The 24,082-nt window shown below is 38.1% G+C and overlaps 2 protein-coding genes across 2 annotated transcripts in view; one reads left to right on the top strand and one right to left on the bottom strand.

The window, feature by feature from the left end:
• Positions 1-20,877, top strand: part of LOC107693736 (protein Niban-like) — a 32,188-nt gene extending 11,311 nt beyond the window's left edge. Inside the window, exons 2-14 of the mRNA XM_016493240.1 lie at positions 6,394-6,524; positions 6,665-6,793; positions 6,881-6,995; positions 7,067-7,231; positions 9,391-9,506; positions 11,708-11,812; positions 12,178-12,340; positions 16,617-16,804; positions 17,049-17,195; positions 17,518-17,628; positions 17,745-17,852; positions 19,488-19,599; positions 19,692-20,877. Coding sequence (XP_016348726.1) covers positions 6,394-6,524; positions 6,665-6,793; positions 6,881-6,995; positions 7,067-7,231; positions 9,391-9,506; positions 11,708-11,812; positions 12,178-12,340; positions 16,617-16,804; positions 17,049-17,195; positions 17,518-17,628; positions 17,745-17,852; positions 19,488-19,599; positions 19,692-20,677 — 2,576 coding nt within the window. The 3' untranslated portion in view covers positions 20,678-20,877. The remainder of the gene's footprint in view (positions 1-6,393; positions 6,525-6,664; positions 6,794-6,880; positions 6,996-7,066; positions 7,232-9,390; positions 9,507-11,707; positions 11,813-12,177; positions 12,341-16,616; positions 16,805-17,048; positions 17,196-17,517; positions 17,629-17,744; positions 17,853-19,487; positions 19,600-19,691) is intronic.
• Positions 20,878-21,272: 395 nt separating this feature from the next.
• The window catches only part of LOC107693735 (kinesin-associated protein 3-like), a 30,861-nt gene continuing 28,051 nt past the window's right edge, over positions 21,273-24,082 (bottom strand). Inside the window, exon 19 of the mRNA XM_016493238.1 lies at positions 21,273-22,515. Within this exon, the coding sequence (XP_016348724.1) occupies positions 22,418-22,515 (98 nt within the window). The 3' untranslated portion in view covers positions 21,273-22,417. The remainder of the gene's footprint in view (positions 22,516-24,082) is intronic.

Raw genomic sequence — 24,082 nt, 5'->3', positions numbered from 1 at the left:
CACGGCACTGAGAAAGCATGCAGGAGTTCAATGCAAACTCAGTTTGCTTATAAATTCTGCATCATATCATCATTTTTATCTGTTGGTTGTTCCGCTTCATAAATGTCATGTTTTGGCAGTATCTCAGGCTGTCTCAGCTATGAGATGTAGGACATTTTGAAATATGTTCATAAAGAAAACCCTTTTTCCAGTCCCACTGTGAGGACTGTAGATACAGGGAATGGAAAGCACTTGTCTTTCCATTTTCAGTTTCAGATTTGAAACTGAAATCTGAGCACCTCATCTGAGGTGCATCGTTTGTATTGAACCTTTCACCTGATTTCACAGCTGCCTCGGAAGTTAGCAGCACTTGAGTTTGCAGGAAATGACCTCACTTCACAAATAACACATACCATGTAGACGCTTTGTTCTTTTTCTCACTATAAGCTTTGGGTGGCATGATTGTGTGTTTGATATGTTTTCATAGTTTGTGTTGTCCTAAAGGGATTTCACATGGGTTACGCTTACCTTGTTTTCACCCTCCTCTTTCCTGCATCAAAGGAACATACATTATGTAGAGCAAATGATAAGGGACATATAAAACAACAAAACTAAAGTCCCAGACACCATCCTCTGTCAGGATACCAGTGATCAGGGGAGAAACTGGAGACGGGGGCTATTTAAAACCCTGTTTGTGTGTGGGGAGATGAAGGAAGTTTAAGACCAAAGTTATAGTACAGATGTGCAATAGTCTGCAAAACAGTTGAGAAAACACTCTGTATTTATGAATTGCCCAGGGGGGAGAGACCCACAGATCTGCTTAACTCATCATTGGACACAATACATTTCACATGCTGTTTATCAGTGACCATCTGCCTCCTTATCTGTTGTTTGTCTATATACATATAGTTTGAGGTCAGTAATTAATACTTTTATTCATCAACCATTAAATTGATCAAAAGTGACATTATTTATAATCTTAAAACGATTTCCATTTCAATTAAATTTTCTTTATCAAAAAAATTATGAAAAGTAGAAATGTTTATTAAGCGCCAAATCAGCATATTAGCATGATTTTTGAAGGATCGTGTGATACTGAAGACTGGAGTAATGGCTGTTAAAAATTCACCTTTGCCATGAATAAATTACATCTTAAAATAAATAAAAATTTGAAAAATATTACACAATATTGCAGTTTTTTATTATCTTTTTGATCAAATATAAATGAAGCCTTGGTGACCCTAGTAAAAAAAGTAATATATGTATTTAAAGTACATTTATTTCATACAAAGTATAGTTCAAATCTATTAGCATACTTACTGACATATCGCTCAAGACTTACTGATATAAAAAGTATAATTAAGCTTTTTTTGTTTTTGGAGTACTACTTGTGCACAATGTACATTTCTTAATATTAAGCCTAAAATGTGTTTTATTGTCATTATTGATGAAGATTATTTGATCTTTGAATAATATCAGTCTTTAAATGCAAGATATTTAAAGTGTCCCTGAAGTATATTTGCAATAGTTCCACTTTAGCACAATCAAATATACAGTATATCTTTAGTTGAACCTCAGCACTACTTCCGCACAATTAAAGTGCGTTAAGTACAAAACTAGCAGCTCTAATCTATAGCAGACTTTAAGTATACCAGTTTAGTATACCAAAAGTACAATTTCAGGTTATTTTTATTAAGCACATAAATATGTAAATGTATTTGTATACACTACTATAAATGATTCAGCTTTTTTCTCTCTGTTTTCTTGAGAGTTGAGGATTTATCTGCGTCAATACATCCTGCAATTACATTGGACCTGTAATAGGCACCAATTATATTTAATTATACCAATTACCAAGAAAGGCCCACTGCCGTACAAAGATTCCACTAGCACTAGTAGCTGTTTGAAATCTCAGTCCAGATGAAAGGATGCAGAGGACAAATATAAACACTGTGTGTATTCAAAAATCTGAAGAGGTTATTTTTTTCTGTAAAAACTCCCTGGGATGTGTAGTAGATATGTCTTCATTTGAATGCACTTTTGCCCTCTTGTATGTGCCTCTTCATGTTTCAAGCCTGTAGAAGATATAACTGACACAATGATCATTCTTAAAACCTCCAAAATTCAGTGAATTTGGACAGTGTGGTACAAAATCAAAATGCTAAGTACAATGTTGCAGTACTACAGGTGCATCTCAATAAATTAGAATGTCGTGGAAAAGTTAACAAGAGACCAAAAAATGCAGATGAGCTGAAGGCCACTGTCAAAGAAACCTGGGCTTCCATACCACCTCAGCAGTGCCACAAACTGATCACCTCCATGCCATGCCGAATTGAGGCAGTAATTAAAGCAAAAGGAGCCCCTACCAAGTATTGAGTACATGTACAGTAAATGAACATACTTTCCAGAAGGCCAACAATTCACAAAAAATGTTTTTTTTATTGGTCTTATGAAGTATTCTAATTTGTTGAGATAGTGAATTGGAGAGTTTTTGTTAAATGTGAGCCAAAATCATCACAATTAAAAGAACCAAAGACTTAAACTACTTCAGTCTGTGTGCATTGAATTTATTTAATACACGAGTTTCACAATTTGAGTTGAATTACTCAAATAAATTAACTTTTCCACAACATTCTAATTTATTGAGATGCACCTGTACTGCCAGTGCTACTGTTGTGAATATGGTCAGAGAGGTGAGTTGCTTCATACTTTCTGTCTTTTAGAAAGAAATATTTGCTGAGTTGTCCAGGATTTACAACGGCTGTGCTCTTATCACAAGTGTGTGTCTGTGGGGTGTGTATTTGTGGTGTGTGTGTGTCCTTACAGGAAACCATTCTCTCATCTCTCTGCCCTCCTCAGAGCAGCTGTCTGTTCTCTAACTCAATTTAGCTCAAGTCTATCCAATTGTATTTGTGCAGCACCTTTAAAAACAACTTTCCCCCTGAAAGTCGCTGAAATCTAATACTCCAATAATTAGGAAAACTTCCTTTAGAGGAGGGGGATGGGGGTTTACAAGGAGGAACGAAATCTGCCTCAAATAAGCAAATTATTTTAAAATAGCTGATATTTTTCCATTTCTTCAAGATGTTTCAAGAAGTTGCATCCTATTTATTTATTTTATTCAATTTTTTTTTTTGATGATGGAGATTCTGCATTTAAAGTGACATACTGTGAAGCAATAAGAGTGTGAAGTCAAGTGAAGTGTGAAGAATGTTTTAGTGTTACTGTAGTACAGTAGATTTTTTTGTAGTAGTATATGTAGTAACTTGTTTTGTCATACTGAGTTTTGATAAAGTTTGCCTAAGTGTATTGATTATTTTGAGATGTACCAGTTTTATTACTGTTGGCAAAGTATTCTGTCTTTTTTGTTGCTTACCTTCCTTGTCTCTAACATTTAAGCTGGTTGAACCATTCCTGACTTTGATCATTTATGTATTTGTATATGATACATGATTTATGTATAATTTGTATGCTAGTGGATGGTGAGAATCAAAAACAGGAACTGATTATTGGGTTTGTATAGTTAAATATCCAACTTCAGTCCCTTTTAACCCAGGAATTGGCACTCAATGAAAGGCAGAATATTCTTGTTGTCGTGTTTCTTCAAATGATTTAATTTAATTTAATTTAATTTTCAATGTTTATCTAATTAAAAGAATAATTAACCCAAAAATAAAAAATAAATAATTACTTAAAGGGGTCATATGATGCTATTTTAAAGATCATTATTTTGTGTATTTGGTGTAACAGAATATGTTGACATGCTTTAATGTACCAAGAGCTTGTAACACTCCAAAGAGAAAGGAAAACTTGAAATCGCATCATATGACCCCTTTAAGTCATTACTTATTTATTTATTGTTTGTTTGTTTTTGAAATACAAAACAGGACAACAGAGCACCATAAAAGTAATCCTTATGACTCATGTGCAATATTGTTTATATTCTGAAGCTAAATGGGAGATTTATGTGAGGAACAGAGAGACTTAAATAAGATTAGATCATTGAGTCAGTCAGCTGAAATGAAAAAGTGGGTGTAACAAAGTTCGTAGTCACGGGAAGAAGGAGGCCTCCGTTCCCACGGCTCTCGGCCCCGCCCCCACTCGTCACAGTGGGATTTATGAATAAATCGTTCAGTCCAATTTTTGAACCGGATCAACTGGTTCAAATGAACAGGGAAGTTTATCCGTGACTAACGATTTCCGTTACTTTCTCACACAAAGAAAATGTCTGAGAATTAATTTAGGTTTTTAAGTAATGTCTTGAACAACTCCACATGATGATAACAAGAAGCTAACAAGTTTTAGCAGATGAGTTCAGTGATGGTTACTTGTTTACCTTGGCAAGATATCAATCAGGTAAATTTTCAACATTAAAATCACATTTTAAGTTGATATATCAGGCTCACATTGAATCTAGACTCCACAACAACCCTTTTTGTAATCTCAAATCAACTGTATGATCAGAATCATCATGGTGACCATAGCTGGACCACGAGTCAGTAGTATTCTGTCTAAATTTGATCAGACACTGTTTTGCAAAGCAGTGTTAATGGTTAATAAAGCATATCTAATGTGCCCTGTAAATTACATATTGTGCAGCTGCTGCCAATGGCTTCTTCCATTCTATGCTACACCTTGGCAGAAAATAATATTTCCAAGGATATTTTTCTTTAAAAGCTTGGAAATTGGGATCCAAGCCCAAGAGCTGTTCCAAATAAAGTTTTGAACTTAGTTTGCTCAGTGGAATAATGCTGAAATGGACTCAGGCCTGCGTTCTCTGCCATGTCATTTTGGCAGTGCAGTGAAGTGGTAAAGGTGGCTCAGTCTTTAGAAATGAGTCAGGGACTTTCTCCTCCCTCAGAGTCAGGAACAATAAGATGCATGATCTCACTGTATTAACTGAACACCTGTCACTGTAGATATGTTAGATAGATATATTGTGATATGTATTATTGTAAAGTGAAATTTCTTGTGTTGTATTTTGGTCATATCACCCATTCCCAGTCATGTATGATTCAACAAACTATAGCTGAATTTGGCATAATATATGCAACAAAAATATGGAACAAATAGTCAGAATAGTATGCTAGTATGATGTTCCCAATAAATTAAAGGTGTTAAATACTACAAATAAATTCAGCAATAGATTGTATCTTGGTTTATTGAAATTTATTTTTGGTCTGGATCTGAGTCTCGAAGGGTCTAGTTTTGTCTGGATTTGGGTCTTGAAGGGTCTAGTCTTGGTCTGAATCTCGAGTATCTTGGTCTCGAGGGGTCTAGTCTTGGTCTGGATCTGGGTCTCGAGGAATTTATTCTTGGTCTGGATCTGAGTTTTAAAGGGTCTAGTCTTGGTGTAGATCTGGGTCTTGAAGGGTCTAGTCTTGGTCTGGGTCTTGAAGGGTGTAGTCTTGGTCTGGATCGGTGTCTCGAGGGGTCTAATCCTGGTCTGGATCTGAGTCTTAAAGGTCTAGTCTTGGTCTGGATTTGGGTCTTGAAGGGTCTAGTCTTGGTCTGGACCTTGAAGGGTCCAGTCTTGGTCTGAATCTCAAGTATCTTGGTCTTGAGGGGTCCAATCTTGGTCTGGATCTTTGTCTTAAAGGGTCTAGACTTGGTATGGATTTGGGTCTTGAAGGTTCTAGTCTGGTATGGATCTGGGTCTTGAAAGGTCTGGTCTTGGTCTGAATCTTGAGGATCTTGGTCTCGAAGAGTCTGGTCTTGGTCTGGATCTGGGTCCTTTCGTGTCTAGTTTTGGTCTGGATCTGGGTCTTAAAGGGACTAGTCTTGGTCTGCATCTTGAGGGGTCTATAGTCTTGGTCTGGATCTGGTCTTGGTTTGGATCTTGAGGGTTCTAGTCTTGGTCTAGATCTTGAGAGGTCTAGTCTCGGTCTGGATCTGGGTCTTGAAGGGTCTGAATTTGGTCTAGATTTATTGCTCTGGGTTTTTGAGGGTCTGGTCTTGACTACACCTCTGTGCTAAATTGAAATATATTTGTAATTACACATTTTCAATGACGAAGTTACAATTAATATATTTAAAATAAATGAACCTCAAATGTAATGTCAAATAACACACTCCAGTTAGAAATATAGTACTTAATTTGTACTTTAGTATGTAAATCAATGCATCAAAATAAGTGTGCTTCTTTAAAGTATGGCAAAAGATTATTAAAGCATAATGATTAAAAAAAATGTACAAAGAAATTTAAAAATGAACTTTTTAAAACTGTACTGAACGGTGTTAATAACCAGTCATGAAAGTAAACACTTTAAGCCTTTTATTTTATTAATATGTTATTTGCAAGTACAGTTTTTTTTTTTAAATATACTTTTAAGATCTTAGGTACAAGTGCACATTTAATACAATTAAGCTCACTTCTTTTTCACAAGTTTAATCTGATCTTTCATGTGTGTGTAGGCCGGACAGAGGCTGAGCTGAAGAACTTTAGTCCTCATTACAGAAGGCAAAGCTGTGTCGCCTTCTTTTGCCATCTGAAGGATGAGGTGGAGCAGCACAGAGCAGGACAGGCCCAGCTCCTCAAACAGAAGGTGAAATCTTAACACTCTTATACTGACAACATCAACTAATGTAGTGATTTTATTGTGCTCTCACTTACATTATCAGTGTTATCTGATTCATGCTGTTGCAGAGTTTTACTCTCACTGACACTAGTATGTTTCACTTCTAGGAATCACCGCATGCCTCAGAGGTCCTGTACAAGGATAGCGTGCTTTACTTTGATGACAACAGAAAGTGGAGAGAGAGATTTGTCGTGGTCCGTGCCGACCATAGCCTGGAGCTACACGATAGCCAGGAGGTTAAAAGTTATCTTTGATCCTTTTAACATAAAGGCACTTTTTCTGACAGAACATTCTCATGATGCTGTTATACTTCACACATCCAGTCATATACAAAGGGAACCCCAGCCTGCCACAAACTCCTGCCAACAGGGGGCACAGTGTTGACCTCAGAGGAGAAATACACTACTGTCGTAGACAAGGCCTTCCCTGATCTCAATGGTGAGTGTTTGTCTAGTTCTCCATCCTGATCTCTCTATTCCCGTTGGAATGAGTGTTTGTGTGTTGTTCAGGTTCTAAGGAAGAGCCCTCTGTTCCTATGGTGGCGGTTCCCGGTCCGCTTCCTGTGTACCTGAGACTGCCTTACAGACGAGACTCGTACTTCTGTTTCCAGCAGGAGGAGAAGCGGGCCCGCTTCGTCTCGATCCTGAACCACTGCATTCAGCATCAGAACCAAGGTATCAGATCAGCACTGCCTCTGTCTCAGAGTGCACTTTTGACTTTGCGTTTGCGGTCTATGATCAAATTTGTGAATTATACCCCAAGAATCCGTTCTGACTAATTCTCCACCCAAAATCAACCCTAAACACATGCTATATTACAGTATATATATACAGTATAGGCTGATGAGAGGATACCTCAAGCTGCGTGTGGCAGCCTCTGCTTTTGCGTTTGCGGTCTATGATCAAATTTGTGAATTATACCCCAAGAATCCGTTCTGACTAATTCTCCACCCAAAATCAACCCTAAACACATGCTATATTACAGTAGCGAGGCTGATGAGAGGATACCTCAAGCTGCGTGTGGCAGCCTCTGCTCTTGCATCAGTTTACTACTGTTTTTCTGTGGTGGTCATGGTTATACACTAATAATATCCAGAATTGCAATGCTCTCTTCCTGCGTACTTGCTGCTTAGCGGTTACACTGCCTCTGCAGAGCAATATGTGTGCAATATTCTTCATCACACAACTGCAAAAGACTCCTCTTTCACACCTTCATGCTTTATGTACTGGGTGAGAGGAGAGTTAACCACCTACACAGAGTAGAATCAAACTGTTTTAACATTAAACATAACTGTTTCGTAAGTTGAAAGTCAGATTAGAAAAGACTTCGAAATAAGCCTCACAATTTAAGGTGTCATGTTTGCAGCACAGTGCTGTGGGATGACGTACATACCAAATGTACTTAGATTTAAGGGTCAAATCACAAACACTTATTGTGAGAAATAATAATAGTGATGATGTCTTAGCATTTTTGCCTTAGGAGCATTAATGATCATAGACGTTAGCAATGTTAGGGAAGCTACTCATACTCATAGCTACTCATATTGTAAAGAAGTTGTACTACATTCAACTACTTAAAGTTCATTTTTAAACTTAATTAGAGTTTTATTTTCCAAGTATATTGTATGTAGTATACAGTATATACTAATACCAATATATTGTACTAATAGTATATTTGTCAGTGTACTATTTTAATACTTCTTCTGACTAAATTGTCCCACTTTTTAGTTTCTAAATGTATACTTTTAAGTGTACTTTAAGTGTACAGGAGTAAACTCTGAATATACAACTAGTTTACAGATTTTTTTATAACATAAGTGAGCTTATACTGTTAGTTTACTAGCTATATACTTCTAGCCCACTTTTTAGTTTGTGAAACATACACTGAAGTATAGTCTTACTTTTCTTAAGTATAGTATATCTCAGTTAAATTATTTAGTATTAGTATAGGCCAAATATACTTTAGTATAGACTTTTCTGTATACTTGTCTTTATTTTAAAAGTAGAATGAAAGTATATTATTCTCTTATTATTTTTTTTGTTAAAAATAAGTATACTAATAGCACACTTCAACAAATGTCTTTTTGAAAGGGTAGTCTTTTGAAATTAGTTTAGAAGCTACAAACATGCTACAAACAAAAAGTAGCTATCTGAAGCTATTAAGGAGGACACTATTTTAAAAAATCGGACTAACAATAATAATATATAATTTATATAATAATTTAAAACTATTTATTTATTATGCAAAAAAAGCTTTCTTGAAACTTGATTATGGTTATGATTGTGTAATGGATAAATACAGCTGAATTTTTTTTTATAAAACTTAAGTTTTATTGAGACTTTAGTCTTTGCAACTTCAGGGATCTTATCTATGCACAATCAGCTTGTAACACTCCAAAGAGAAAGGAAAACTTGAAATCGCATCATATGACCCCTTTAAGAAAGAGCAGCCTTTAGTTATTTCATTTTAATATTAATTTTAATAATCACATATATTTTTTTAAATAGGTGAGATACTGTCACACTACTGAAAATGTAGTTGCGTTAGTAGTGTTGAGACATTTAGTTAGTTACTCGTTTAGTTAGTACTCTAGTTATTCTGAATGTTAGATTGTTTATTTTTTCCTTATTTAACAGTACAAGATATTTAAGGTGATGAGTTTCTCAGTTTTCTCTCATTTAAGTTAGACACAAAAGCCTTTCATCATACTTGGTATTTCCAAGTCATTTCTGTGTCTTGGTCTTTTCCCTTTTTTCTGGAACCAGAAAAGAGAAGTTGCTCACATGATTCTATATTACACAATCGATTCATCTGACATCTTATGTCTCTGCAGATTATCTGAAGAGTATGGAATTTGAGGTGCAGGCTTTCCTAAAGGCCATTCACTTCTACAGGCAGGAGAAGGGTCACTATGAATCATGGGATATGCTGGTGGGCACTGACTGTCAGGTGGGCCTCCCGGTCTCCATATTACTCACAAGCATGTTTTGAATGAGTTTCCAGAAAAGCAGTGTCCACTTCTTTTGAATGAATCAGATGAGTCATGATGTAGTGGCCACAGAGATGAACAAATAGCGTGACGAATGTGCTGGGCATCATAGTGTGGTCAGCAGGCTGGTGGAGTCGCTGACTGAGTGTGGACAGAGCTGCCGGTCAGTGATTTAGGAATTTGGGTGTCATGCTGTTAACATCCCATCTGCGGCTCAATGGACCGTCATTTCATGCTTGACTTAAAGTTTTAAAAGTATAGTTATATTTTAAAAGGACTGTTTTTGTAAATCCAATTTTTTCAATGTTTACAAGAGCATGCAAATGTGATAGGTAGGTAGTATTATTTAAATGAATAATTCAATATTTTAAAATTTATATTTAATAACTTATTTAATAAGTAGATACTACAGAGGGACATGGTGATTGGAACAAACTTTTGTATTCTGTTCACTCTCATTGTCACTAAATTTTCTCAGAGGAAAGCAAAACTTGTGTGAGTGAACACAAAAGATTTTCACTCAAATCAAGGGAACACAAACGTTTTGTCAACACAAAAGCAATGCAATTTTTTTTCTCCTATCTCAGACTTTTACTACACCATGTCCCTTTAACTTAGCATGCACTTGCAAAACGTTTGTGTTCCCTTGCCAGACTTTTGTGTTCCCTCAAGAAGTTTTGCAAAACTCATGCATAACTGCCTTAGCAAGCACCACAAATTATTATTGATATGTTGTTCCTTGCAAAAATTCATACCAAAGCTCCTGTTGTTATGAAATCTTAAGATCACAGCAGGGTCTTTCACAGGATGTCCTGTAGCTACTTAAGGAAACACCTCTGCCTTCCTCCAGCTATTGTTAAATCCCATTTTGAACCCTAATTTGGCAGACAAGGTGTTGTTGTGTAAGGGAACTGAACACAGACATGTAAAATAAGCTATTTTTACAATCAGTCATGATCACAAACCCTGACAAAGTGATGAGGACCAAATGTACTTATTGTACATCTACTTAACAAATAAATAAATGACATACGGTTACATAAATAAATTATGATATTCTATTACGCCACTATTTGAAAAATATTAAAGAGTCAGTTTACCCAAAAATGAAAATTCTGTCATTAATTACTCACCCTCATGTCGTTCCATAGCCTTCGTTCATCTTCGGAACACAAATTAAGATATTTTTGATGAAATCCGAGAGCTTTCTGAACCTGCATAGACAGCAACATCACTACCACATTCAAGGCCCAGAAAGTTAAAACACATTTCATTACACCAAATACACAAAATAATGTTCTTTTTAGCAGCATCATATGACCCCTTTAATTTTAAAAAGCTACGAGAATACTTGTTGGGCCTCATTTATAAAATGTTGCACAGAAACCATCCTAAATTTGATCTTACGATCGTCTCTCAAATATGTGTACGTGTGATTCATAGAATGAACGTACGCACAGAAAACACACGTACGCCTCTGTTTCAGATGTGAAATCTATGAATCGCAAATGATCTTGAACTTGCGCGCAGCTGAATGGTTTCAGCTCTCTGCCTTGTAAACAAGTCCCAATTAATGTCATTAACATATAAATCTGCTCAGACCCTGACGTGACGCTAAGCACTTTTCCACGTCAATGGCAGTTTTTTACAAATATGAACATTGGTGTGGATTTAAGCATAAGTTCAAATCTGAGGCCCGTTGTGCTAAAAAACAAACAAACAATGAAAACGACTTTATTCAACAATTCTTTTCTTCCGTGTCAGTCTCCGTTGCACATTAACGACGGTCTTGAGCATTGTTAATAATAAGAAATGTTTCTTGACCACAAAAATCAGCATATTACAAATGATTTTTAATTATATTTTTGATCAAATAAATGTTGTTGTTTTTTTTTAAGTTTGTAAGTTTTAGTAATTTTTAAAGCATATTGAGTTTCACTGACAGACAGTTTTATTTGCCTGATAAATACAGCTCAATATCCACACAGGACTCAAATGCCTCGTCTGTGTGGTCATTCTGTCCGCTGCAGACTGATTCATTGCTATGACATTACAACAACTTTTGCTCTTCCTTCATGAGTCTGTGCCATGTGGGTGCATTGTGTCTTGACTCAGTCTGGTATCATTGGCTTCAGTAGTGACTCCCTCTGCCTATTTGCAGGTGCTGGCTAACCTGGTGATGGAGGAGCTGCTGCCCTCACTGCAGACAGAGCTGTTGCCCAAGCTAAAGGGAAAGAAGCCGGAGAGGAAGAGGGTGTGGTTTGTGGTCAGTGAGAACAGCCTCTGCACCTCACGTGTATTCTTAGAACTTTGACACGCTATGTGTTGAATGTCACAGTTGGGCAACATTTTGACTGGTCCACTCTGGATAACTGGAATGATCTGTATTTACTAAATAAATCCATTGTTTTTCTGGCCCCCACACCATCCAAAACAATAAAAGTTTTATACCATGAAAAATAATTCTCCGTCATGTCTTGTGCCAGTTGGAAGAGGCCACTGCTCTATAAAGGGATGTTTAGCATTTAGGCAACATGTAGACAAAGGCAGCTCTGTGTTCATAATGAAGTGGGTTTATGATGGCCATATTTAGGGTGAATGTGTTTTCTATTTATTTCCTTCTGTGGTTAGACAGTGGACGCGACCTACGAGCTTGTGCATGAACAACTGCGAGAAGGATTGGAGAGTTTGAAAAATGAGTGCAGAGAAGCCACCAAACATCAGGAGGCGCTCATCCGCTCAGATATGGACCAGATCATCAACTCACAAACATTCCTGGAAACTAAACTGCAAGGTATAAACAGAGTCTATACAGCGTATCAGCCTTATGGTCCATTCCTTTCTGTTGTGTGTTTATATACACTACTATTCAAAAGTTTTGGGTTAAATTTTTTTTTTTAAAGAAATTAATACTTTTTTTAGCAATACTTTTTTCAAGCTTTTAATTGATCAAAAATGAAAACAAAGACATTTATGTTAAAAATGATTTCTATTTTAAATAAATGCTGTTCATTTGAACTTTTTATTTATCAAAGAACCCTAAAAAAATTAATAATGCTTTCCACAAAAATATATTAAGCAGCACAACTTTTTTCAGCATTGATAATAATATTAAATGTTTCGAGCAGCAAATCTGCTATCACAAGTTCACCAGCCCAGTCACCAGCTCAGTCACCTTACTTCATTAAGGACTCCATTTCCCAGCATCCCGCCTGCTTCACACCTGCACCGGATCCCCAATCAGCACACCTGCCACCATTCACCTCATCACTTACTATACAGTATATACACAGTAACTTTTCACACCCTCATTGTCTGGTCTCGTCGAGGTTTACCCATACCTGATTCCTTTCGTACTCATCTGCATTCTCACATCCTGACATCTCGTCTTCAGTCTGCCATCCTGCAAAGAGGAAAAGAAACATTGTTACTCCTTACCTGACTCACCTACCTAGACTCTCACCTGTTACCCACCTGTCTTCGCCGTCTGCTTCATCCGTCGGACCTGTAAAGAGATACAAGGATCGGCTATCAACTTGTGCTAAGTCCAGTCATTCTCAAAGACTCTTGAGTTACTCACCCGTTTGCTCTGCATCTCTCCCCTCTGCACCAAGCTGTAAATAAAGAGATTACACTTGCCTGTCACCCTGAGGTCTCCTCCTGTAGTGTGACAGAAGACCAGACCGTAAGATCGGATTTACAATATGAATACCCTCCTCCTTCTATCGGACCAGCTATACTCTTTCTCAACATGGCCGATCTCTAGTGGAATATGCCCAGGAATTCTTGGAGCTGGCCTCTGCTGCTAATTTGAAGGATGAGGAGCTGATGACATTCATTCACGTAGGTTTGGACGAACCATTTTACTCGCTGATGCCCTGGAACACGACCAATTGAACGTTGGAACAATACATTCTATATGCCCTTCTACTAAGCCGGTCCACTCCGGAAAAACCGCTTGGCCTTCTGGTAATATCAGCACCTGTCATGGCCGCCAGTCCCGGGTCTGCATGCAACAGGGCTGCTGACCTTCAGTCATTACCCATAATAGCCGCCGACCTTCAGTCATCTATCAGGTTTATAAATAAATCTAACCACCAGTCCTCACCCAATATGGCCGCCGATCCTGAGTCATCACCCATTAGGTTTGCTGAACTTGTCATCACCAGTCATGGCTGCTGATCGCCAGATATCACACATTATGGCTGCTGTTCCGGAAGCATTACCTGTTAAGGCCACCAGTACTGAGTCTGTATTAAAAATGGCCGCCATCCCAGAGACTTTCTCAGTGTCCAGTCCAGCCCGTGAGTTCGTTCCAGTCCCAGAATCCAGAAATGAATTCGCTCCAGTGCCAGCTCCAACCCCCGAGTCCGCTCCAGTATTGGCTCCAGTCCCCGAATCCGCTCCAGTGTCGGCTCTAGCCCCGGACCAGAGTCGAGAGATGGCTCCTGTCCCTGAGTTTAGGCCAGAGAGGGCTCCTGTCCCTGAGTTTAGGCCAGAGAGGGCTCCTGTCCCTGAGTTTGGCCCAGAGAGGGTATCTGTGCCTGACCAGAGTGCAGTGCGGGCTCCAGCCTCTGAGCAGAGTCCAGTGCAAGCTCCCAGCCCTGACCAGTTCCCAGTAAAGGCTCATGCCCCTAACCAGAATCCAGAGCATTCTCCAGTCCACGACCAGAGTTCAGTGTCGGCATCAGCCTTGGAGCAAGGTCTAATGTCGGCTTCAGCCCCTGACCAGAGTCAAGTGCCGGCTTCAGCCCCCGACAGGTGTCCAAAGCAGGCTCCAGGCTTCAACCAGAATCCAGTACAGGCCCCAGCCTTTGACCAGAGTCCAGTAAAGGCTCCTGCCAATGATCTGAGTCCTAGACACATGGCCAGGAGTGCCGTTCCCTCTTCAGTCGGATTAAATGTCTTTGCCACAGCCAGGAGAGCCGTTCCCATCGCTGTAAGAATCAGCTACCCTATAACTATATACCCACATTGATGCTTGCATATAGAACAGCCACAGGCTCAGCACCCGCCTACTTCCACTCACTACTACGAATCTACATCCCCTCCAGAAGTCTGAGATCCGCTAGTGAGTGACGCCTCGTGGTACCATCACAGAGAGGCTCAAAATCACTTTCCAGAACATTCTCATTCACCATTCCTGGCTGGTGGAACGATCTTCCCACCCCTATCCAGAATGCTGAATCCCTGACAATTTTCAAGCGACAGCTGAAAACTCATCTCTTTCGAAGCTACTTGACTTCATCATAAAAAAAATAAAATAAAAAAAAACAACTCTCTTTATTTATTCCTTCCATTTCTAGCTTGTACTTATTTGAACAATGTCTAGAAACTTGGTATTACAGGCACTTCCTGTATCTGTTTGCCTCTTTAAGAAGAATCGCTTTATGTATCCCCCAATTGTAAGTTGCTTTGGATAAAAGCGTCTGCAAAATGACTAAATGTAATGTAATGTAATGTAACGGCCAGGAGTGCCGTTCCCATCGCTGTAAGAGTCAGCCGACCTATCACGGCCAGGAGTGCCGTTCCCTCTTCGGTCGGATTAAATGTCTTTGCCACGGCCAGGAGATCCGTTCCCCTCGTTGTAAGAATTAGCTACCATATCACGGCCAGGAGTGCCGTTCTATCTTCTGTTGGATTCAGTTCCCTCGTCTTGGCCAGGAGAGCCGTTCCTTCTTTAGTCGGATTAAGACACCTCATCACGGCCAGGAGAGCCGTTCCTTCTTCCGTCAGATTAAATCCCCTCGTCACGACCAGGAGTGCCGTTCCTTCTGCTATGGAGAGTACTTCCCCAGTCTCGGCCAAGAAAGCCATTCCTTCCATGAAATTCAAATCCCTAACCTTGACTCCTGTACTCTGGTGGTCGTCCCCTCCAGAGCGCCCTCCAAAGCTCGCCCCAGGGTCTCCCGCCCTGGAGGTGTCCTAACCTGCAAGCACCTCCCTATTTACCTGTCTGTTTCCTGCCACAGCTTACGGACACCCACCTTCCCTCCCCTGTTGAACTCCTTTTGGCGTGGGGTTGCGCCTTCCGAGAGGGGGAGGTACTGTCACAAGTTCACCAGCCTAGTCACCAGCTCAGTCACCTTACTTCATTAAGGACTCCATTTCCCAGCATCCCACCTGCTTCACACCTGCACCGGATCCCCAATCAGCACACCTGCCACCATTCACCTCATCACCTACTATATATAAGCAATCATTTTTCACACCCTCATTGTCTGGTATCATCAAGGTTTACCTATACCTGATTCCTTTCCTACTCACCTGCATTCTCACATCCTGAACCTGATTCCTTTCCTACTCACTTGCATTCTCACGTCCTGACATCTCGTCTTCAGCCTGCCAACCTGCAAAGAGGAAAAGAAACATTGTTACTCCTTACCTGACTCACCTACCTGGACTCTCACCTGTTACCCGCCTGTCTTTGCCGTCTGCATCATCTGTCGGACCCGTGTATTTCAGTGTATTTCAAGTGAAAGCACACTTTAGGGGGAATAATGTTATTGCTTTAATATTTATCAATATTATTGATTAATATTCTCGTTTATATGCTACTGATTCATTTTACTGTCATGAATAATATGTTTAAAACAAACTAGTGAGTGGTAACTACATTACAATTTTGTGAAATGAGTAAACATTTTGCTAAAATGCTCAAGATTTTATCATGGTAATGATGAGGTCTAGTTTAATAGCTACCAGCGATGATCTGACTTTGACTAAAACATTGACTGTTTATTATTGTCCTCCTTTTTTTTTTTTTTTTTTTAAAGAGCTGCTTTACCGCACAATTGAATTTTGTTTGCATTATTGACACTATTTTCTTGTTTAACACTGTAAAGCTGCCTTTGACACAATCTGTATTGTATAAAGCACAATATAAATAAACCTTCAGCTGGAGTACTGACTTAAATTACACGGAGACAATCAGGTTATATGACACTTGCGTACAAATTGATTAATATATTGGAATATTCTTATGCACATAAATGTAGTGAGTGAGACATACCAAATCTATCTTCTGTTGTTCTGCACCATTTTGACTTGATCTTTCTGTTTGTGTTAAGCTCTAGTATCAGAGCCAGCTGTGAAATACTGCTCCGAGAGTGTGGCTCCATACCTGACCTCAATCCTGGAGGAGCTGATGGGTCCGGTCAGCGCAGGTTTCCAGGCCGTGAGGCTGCTGCTGGAGGACGAGCTGACCCGACTCTGCAAGGATTTCCCTCAGGGGGGAGTCACAGAGGAACTTCAGAGCGTAAGAGAGCATTTACTAATACGTGAAAATACAACATTTTGGCACAAGTGCTTAAAATAAATATTTATCTGCTGATTTCAACATTTAGCCAAGGCTACATTGCACAACACTTGAAGCAAATCAGGTCATTTTTTCCATTGGGAGCAGAGTGAAGTGTTGGACTTGATTAGATCATGTTGGAATAACAATCATCTGAACTCAGACTCTCCTCAAGTTCTCATGAATCATGCCTGTCCATTCGTAGGCTTTGCAGCAGGTGGGTCGTGACCGGATGGAGGACTGTTACCAGCATGTGAACGTCCTGAAGGAACAGCTCCAGGAACTTCGCAACCGCTTCAAGTTCTCCAACTCGACACAAGTAGTTCACGGCACCCAGAATCAAATGCAGCAGGTGGGCGTCATCTGCAGCTTTTAGAGTGACTGGGCGTTGTTAGACTTGGTGGGGCTTTTAGATGTTTTATGTTTGTGTAATGAAATACTTCATCTGGCCTTCTGACTCAAGTGTAATTGCATAAATCTTTTCAAATCTTTTTTCAGACCTTAGTAGTTGATATAAACAACTACTGGAATCATATTGTCATATAGACTGCTCCACCAAAAATGAAGTCAATGGAGAGCATTGCCTCATCTTGTCATGAACTTTGGTTCCCTCTACAGGTCATGGAAAAATAAATGAACTGTGGCATGCCTGTTATTTCTTCCACTCTTTTTAGTTGATGGAGAATGCCGTGTACACATTTGAGCTCCTGTTTCAGTCTGCCTTAAAGGACAAACCTGACAAACAGGCCTCAGTCATGGAAAAAGCCAAGCTGCGTGTCCTCAAGGTTGGCTTTGCCCACATTTATAAAGTGTATACAATCAGCATTACACCGTTTTGACAATAGAATGATTCTAATAAATGTGACATAATCATTATGGAAACTTTTGCTTTCCACTTTAGCAATTTGACTATGACAGCAGCACAGTAAGGAAGAAGATTTTCCAAGAGGCCCTGGTTGACATCACTCTGCCAGCCATCAAGAGAAACCTGGCACCTTCCTGCAAAACTGTACGCAAGTGTTTTTTTTTATTATTGAAATTACTCTTGAACATTTACCAGAATACATTATGTAGAGTTATTCTAGCAAGCTCTGTTTCTCTGATTAAATGAATGGAATGGAAATGGTAAAGTATTTAATAATTCTGGTTCAGATTTTGATTCATGTTAATTCATGAACTATTAATGGTTTCCTTAAGAGATTAATATTTGAAAAAAAAAAAATCGTTGCCAGTTGATGACATTATTTCTATAATAAATACATTTAAAACAAGTCTGTTAAACTTTTTAGAGGTGACATAGAATACAAATACTAAAGGGATAGTTCACTCCGAAATGCAAATTCTGTCATTAATTACTCCACCTCATGTCATTCCAAACCCGTAAGACCTTCGTTCATCTTCGGAACACAAATTAAGTGTTACATTTTTGATTAAATCTGACAGCTTTCTGACCCTGCATAGACAGCAACACAACTTCCATGTTCAAGGCCCAGAAAGAGAATAAATTGTTGAATGAAGTTGTTATTTTTGTTTTCTTTGTGCACAAAAAGTATTCTCGTAGCTTCATAACATTACAGTTGAACCACTGATGTCACATGGACTATTTTATCAATGTTCTCCTTACTACCTTTTTGGGCCTTGAATGTGGTAGTTGCATTGTTGTCTATGCAGGGTCAGAAAGCTCTCAGATTTCATCAAAAATATATTAATTTATGTTCCGAAGATGAACGAAGATCTTACAGGTTTGGAACGACATGAGGGTGAGTAATTAATGACAGAATTTTCCTTTTTGGGTGAACTATCCTTTTAACTATATCCTAAGCAAAAATACTGAACAAAAATATGGAAATATATTCATTATTTGTAAAATACTACTGACAAAACAATGTATATCTTTAGATTTACTAAAAAGAACTATATGTTTAGAGTCATTCATTCAGGTATCAGACTGTACTGGCTTTGTTTTATGGGTTTGTTTCACTAAAAACAACCAACACATTTGAGCCTTTTGTTCAGGAATTGGACTTCACTGGCAGTGCTGTATGTGTTTGATTCACTAAGAAGAACCGACTCATTAGCCGTTTGTTCAGGAATTGGACTTTGACGGCAGCACTGCCCTGCTGAAAAAAACAGCATATTCTGGTTAGGTATGTTTTGAAGCATGGCTGCTGGTTTAAGCTGGTCCTTAGCTGGTCATGTGCTGGTCCTAAGCTGGTCCTGAGCAGGATCTAGTTGCTTAGAACCAGCTCATGACTAGCTAAGTACCAGCTCAAACCAGCAGCCATGCTTCAAAACATACGCTGGTTTTTTCAACAGGGTGTATGTGTTTGATTCACTAAAAAGAGCCAGTTCATTAGAGTCAATCAGTCAATAATACAATAAGTAAATTTTACAGCACTGTAAACACTATCAGGAAATTCTTTCAGGCTACTGTAATGTGGAATTCTGTCCGCGTTTGGGTTTCTGTCCTTGCTGACAGTAATACAATGTGTTTGTGCCAATTAATGTATTTGGTAATGGTCAGGCTGTCATGATTTTGTTTGATCTTCTTGCACAAATACAGTACAGTGGTGATTAGTCACCACCTTCAGTTAGGGGTAGTTTTGTGTGAAACGTTCATTGAATTCTGTTTCTCTTTTTGCAGGAGCTTCAGAATTTTGAACAGTTCATCTTTGCTGATTACACAAACTTTGTTCAAGTGGAGAATGTCTACGAGAACATACTGCTCAACCTTTTGAATAATGAAGTTAACAAAGGTAAACAGTTTGAACTGTTTTCAGTGTCCGAGTCATATGAATAACTTCAAAATACCAACATCAACTTATTCCTCAATATTTTTGCCGTACAGTGGTAAAGGAGGCAGCCAGTCTGAAGAAGAACAACCTGTTTGCTGACAGTACTGACCTGCAATGTGTTAGTCAAAGCAGCCTGGCTGACAGCCGCACGCCGCCCCTCTCTGCCCCCTCCAGCCCACCACAGGTATTGGCTTCTGTGGCTTTCCCTCAACAAGTAGAGCGGAAGATCACCTCTCCATCAAGAGGATCTGTCGGTGAGACACACGATGCTCCAGTCATTCCTACAGTGAAGATTACACTATCTTCTCCAGAACCTACATCACCATTAAATGTTTCTGAAACAACTCAACCAACGTTACCTAATAATTCATCACCCATTCCAGAGGTCTCAGAGACTGAAGTGTCCTCAACCAAACCAGAAACCATCTTATCTGCAGAAGATTCATCTCCACAACCAGAGACACCTTCTTCTAAAGCAAAGGATGAAGTTACAGAAGGATCTTCTGTTAGTACAGACCGAGCAGTCTATCTCAACTCAACAGCTGAAGAAACTCCTGTTCCTCTCGTTATTGCCTCTGAAACCCTAAATGTGGAAGCAGATGAAGAAAGTGTAAGTCCTCCTAAGTCTGAAATCAAAGAGGAATCTGAACATATCGTCCAACCTGAAGTTAACCTGACAATCAACGCTGAAGTTCTCCCAGATGTATGTGTTGAAGACACTGCTGTGGATGCCAGCGTTTCTGATGAGCACGTTGTTGTGGATAACAAGGCATGTGAGGCAGCGCCTTCTAGTGATGAGAATAGAAATGAAACACAAGAGAGTCCTGCCGTGGATGCTTCTCCTCCTCTTGACTCGGTTCCTGATGGTCTGGTAGGGGGCGCTGTTGCTTTAACATCAGATCCGGAGGACCAGATAAGCGCTGTGAGCACAGATTCCCAGGAAGAGACCGCGGACTGTGTGCAGGCTATCAGAGATCTCATCATGGAGGTCATCGAGGTAGAGGATGTAGTGAGACCTTGTGCTGAAAACCAGCCTTAAAACGGTCTGAATGATGTTCTGATGTGTTTTTATCAACTATTCAGCTCTGCTAACAAAACCAACTAGTGTTTCCATTTTTCTATTTTTTAGTTACATTTTTTCATACATTTTCTATTTTCAGTTATAATCTAAATATCGACATTAAATTGAATTTAAAAAAAATAATTTGACTTGCATAGAAACCAAGTGCCTATGTAAACAGAATTCTTTTTGTAACACTTAACTATATACATACACATATAAAGATAGATAGATAGATATAGAGAGATAGATAGATGGCTGTTTGTAGTTGCACAGTTTTTTTCAATACTTAATGTTGAAAGAGTTTTTTTTTTTAATGTGAGAAAAAAAATAGAAACTCTACATTTTTAGATGGTACACAAATGTTTTTGGTGGACTGACTAATTTATTAATACATTGTGCTGGTTTGTACAGACAACTCATTCTTTTTAGTAAATAACAGGAGATTGTGTTGATCACTAAACTATTTTGTACCATGCTGTAGATTTTCTGAAAATGAGACACCGTGCCTTTGTACATATGATTATCACAGTAAGAGTCAATTAAATAAATTTCCACAAAACAGAGACAATTCATCAGTGCATTGTTTTATTTCTTCTGTTCGCAGTTAAGGTCAATTCACATGAATCTGTCAAACTCACAGGATCATTATAGCAGCAAAGGCCAAGATGTTAGGAGGCACATTTTGTGTCTGGAAATACAGAGCGGTCCTGAATTCATTGTGATAAATTAAAATTACAGTACTCTATAAATACAACTTAAAATTGAACAGACACATGCTACATCTCAATCAGAAACATAACCAAATTAAAGCAACAGCATAAAATAGTAGCAGAGGCAGCATTTAGCACTTTACTTAAAGTGTTATAAGACTCAACCATTTTCACAGCAATGAACCCTGGACATTATTAGGTAGTTAATTCATAAATATCTCTTAGAGGAATAATGCCTCATATAAGCTAACAGACACAGTATATAGTTTTGTTATATATGACAAATAGTGCAAGTTATTTTGAATAAAGTGAGTGATGCTACATTATGAAGCTGTTAATGCAGTTTATGCATTTATGCAGTCAATTCTGGTTAATGAGAACAGGATAAATCAGTCAATCAGTAACATTTTAGCTGAATATTATTTAGTGGATATGAAGATGAGAACAGATTCATTCCAGTTCAATGAATATACTGTATACTATTAAAGTGCACTCCCTAAAACCTAAAAAAAATAAAAAATAAAATGTATAAATAAAAGACTATTTTGAAACTTTCGACATTAGTAAGTCAGTTGTTTTACACAAGATTAAGACATCTTAAACCCAAATTAAGTCAACTGGACTACAGCACTTCATAATATCCTTCATAAATAATAATACATTATATAAGATAATGTAATGTACACAAATAATCTGTTAAGCATGATTACACAATGCCTAACAACATATTTGCATACATTCAAACAATGAGAAAAGTCCATTTATAACTTATATAAACATTTGAATATAAAATTACATTTTACATATTTGAATGTACATGAACTACTGATCTTTTTGTTAATGAATAATTAAAAGTTATTATAAAGCATCACCAAGCATTTTACTGGGGTCTCGCTATTAAACCTGCCTTTAAATCCAAGGGTGGGCTCACATTTTCTGGAAGAGATTGGTTGGTTTGAGTTTTCTAGGAGATAAAAGTGGTCTTGTAGTGAGCGGTGAGATGGTGTTATGCAGCAGCTCTATCTGGTGGATCCGTAGCCGTGGAAGAACGGCTCGTCAGGACGAAAGCCGTAGGCAGTGGCAGGACGTCCGTCGGCTCCATTGCTGAAGAAAGATGTGAATCAAGCGAGCATAAATTCTGTTGATCGTGTTACCTCTGTTTCTGTTAACATGTTACCTCTAAGAGGCACTAGATGGCCTTCTACCCTTTATATATATATATATATATATATATATATATATATAGTATAAAGTATGTAGTATACTATATAGTCTACTTAGTTTCTTCTACCTTATATATATATATATATATATATATATATATATATATAGTATAAAGTATGTAGTATACTATATAGTCTACTTAGTTTAAATATACTATATATTATATATTTTATAATTTAATAATATAAACACACATATACATACATATATCATTATATGTATATACGAAAATCATTATCTAGCTGGCTTTTAAATACCAAGAATTACTAGTGATTTTTTTAGTTTGATGCATCAGGCAGAAGAAATTAGCCACACATGAGTAACATTTTATATTGTATGCCATAGTTTTACACACAAAAAAAAGGGGGGGGGGTTATAAATGTGCATATGAAATAATAGCAGTATATTTTTTCAGCTCTTACTTCTGCTGTACAAACTATTATTCCTGAAAACTTTTTTTTTTTTTGAGAAATAAAAACAGTCATTTATTTTCTCACATACATGTTATGAAAAATAAATAATAAAATGTATCAATTTCTGTGGTAGTGGTTCTAGAACACTGGACACATTTCATAACCTGACACCAATAACGATTAGTCATTAAAATTGTTAAATAAGAAGTGAACACAAAAAATATAATAAAATAATGCACTAACTACATACTTCAACAAGATATAACACAAAAAAGAATCAACCAACAATTGTTCTGTGATATCTTGTTGAAGTATATCGTGTTAGTGCATTAATTTATAATATTCTGAGTTGACAATGTGACAAAAAATTTAATCCATTATACGAGTATAAAATAAAAACGGCAAGCTTCCTTAAAAACATTTACCTGCTGTCCAAGGTACCACAATATGGTCTAGGACGCAAACTGTCCCACATAAGACACACAAATGCTAAGATTTAAATTCAGTGAGCTCTGCATGCCAGTGTAAGCATTAGCCCTTATACTGGTTTAACATACTGCATATTATTGGCCAATGACAGTGTATAATACCGACTGCGACGTGTATTAAAATATTCAAAATAGTCCCAAAATTGTTACATTGTTCATGTAAATCTGATGAATTAGTATTAAAACAAAGAAAGAAACTAAGATTTAACAGTGCAGAAGTGAGAGTAAAACAGCAGAGATGTGACACTTGCACCTCGACAAGCGTTTACACTCATTCAGGACGCACAGAGCCAAAAAAGTTCTGCGGTTCTAGAAACAAATTGTTCGTTGGCTCTGTCTGCCTCCCTCTAAACCAACAGGTTCAAGACTACAGCTTTTAAATTATGAGCTGTTTGCTTTGCCCCTATGTGCCCACATTACATTGTGTTGTTTTTAGCCTCATATGACCTCCAGTAATCAAACACAGCTCCTCTTAGCACCCCGACTCACACACTCTGTCTAAAATATGTCTTTTTCCTATTGGCCTGCCAGATCTGTCAGGCTGAA

This window comes from Sinocyclocheilus anshuiensis, unplaced genomic scaffold, assembly GCF_001515605.1.
Source record: "Sinocyclocheilus anshuiensis isolate Anshui unplaced genomic scaffold, SAMN03320099.WGS_v1.1 scaffold1472, whole genome shotgun sequence".
Lineage (NCBI taxonomy): Eukaryota > Metazoa > Chordata > Actinopteri > Cypriniformes > Cyprinidae > Sinocyclocheilus > Sinocyclocheilus anshuiensis.
The sequence above is the reverse complement of the archived record's forward strand: the minus strand, read 5'-3'. Positions and strand labels throughout refer to the sequence as shown.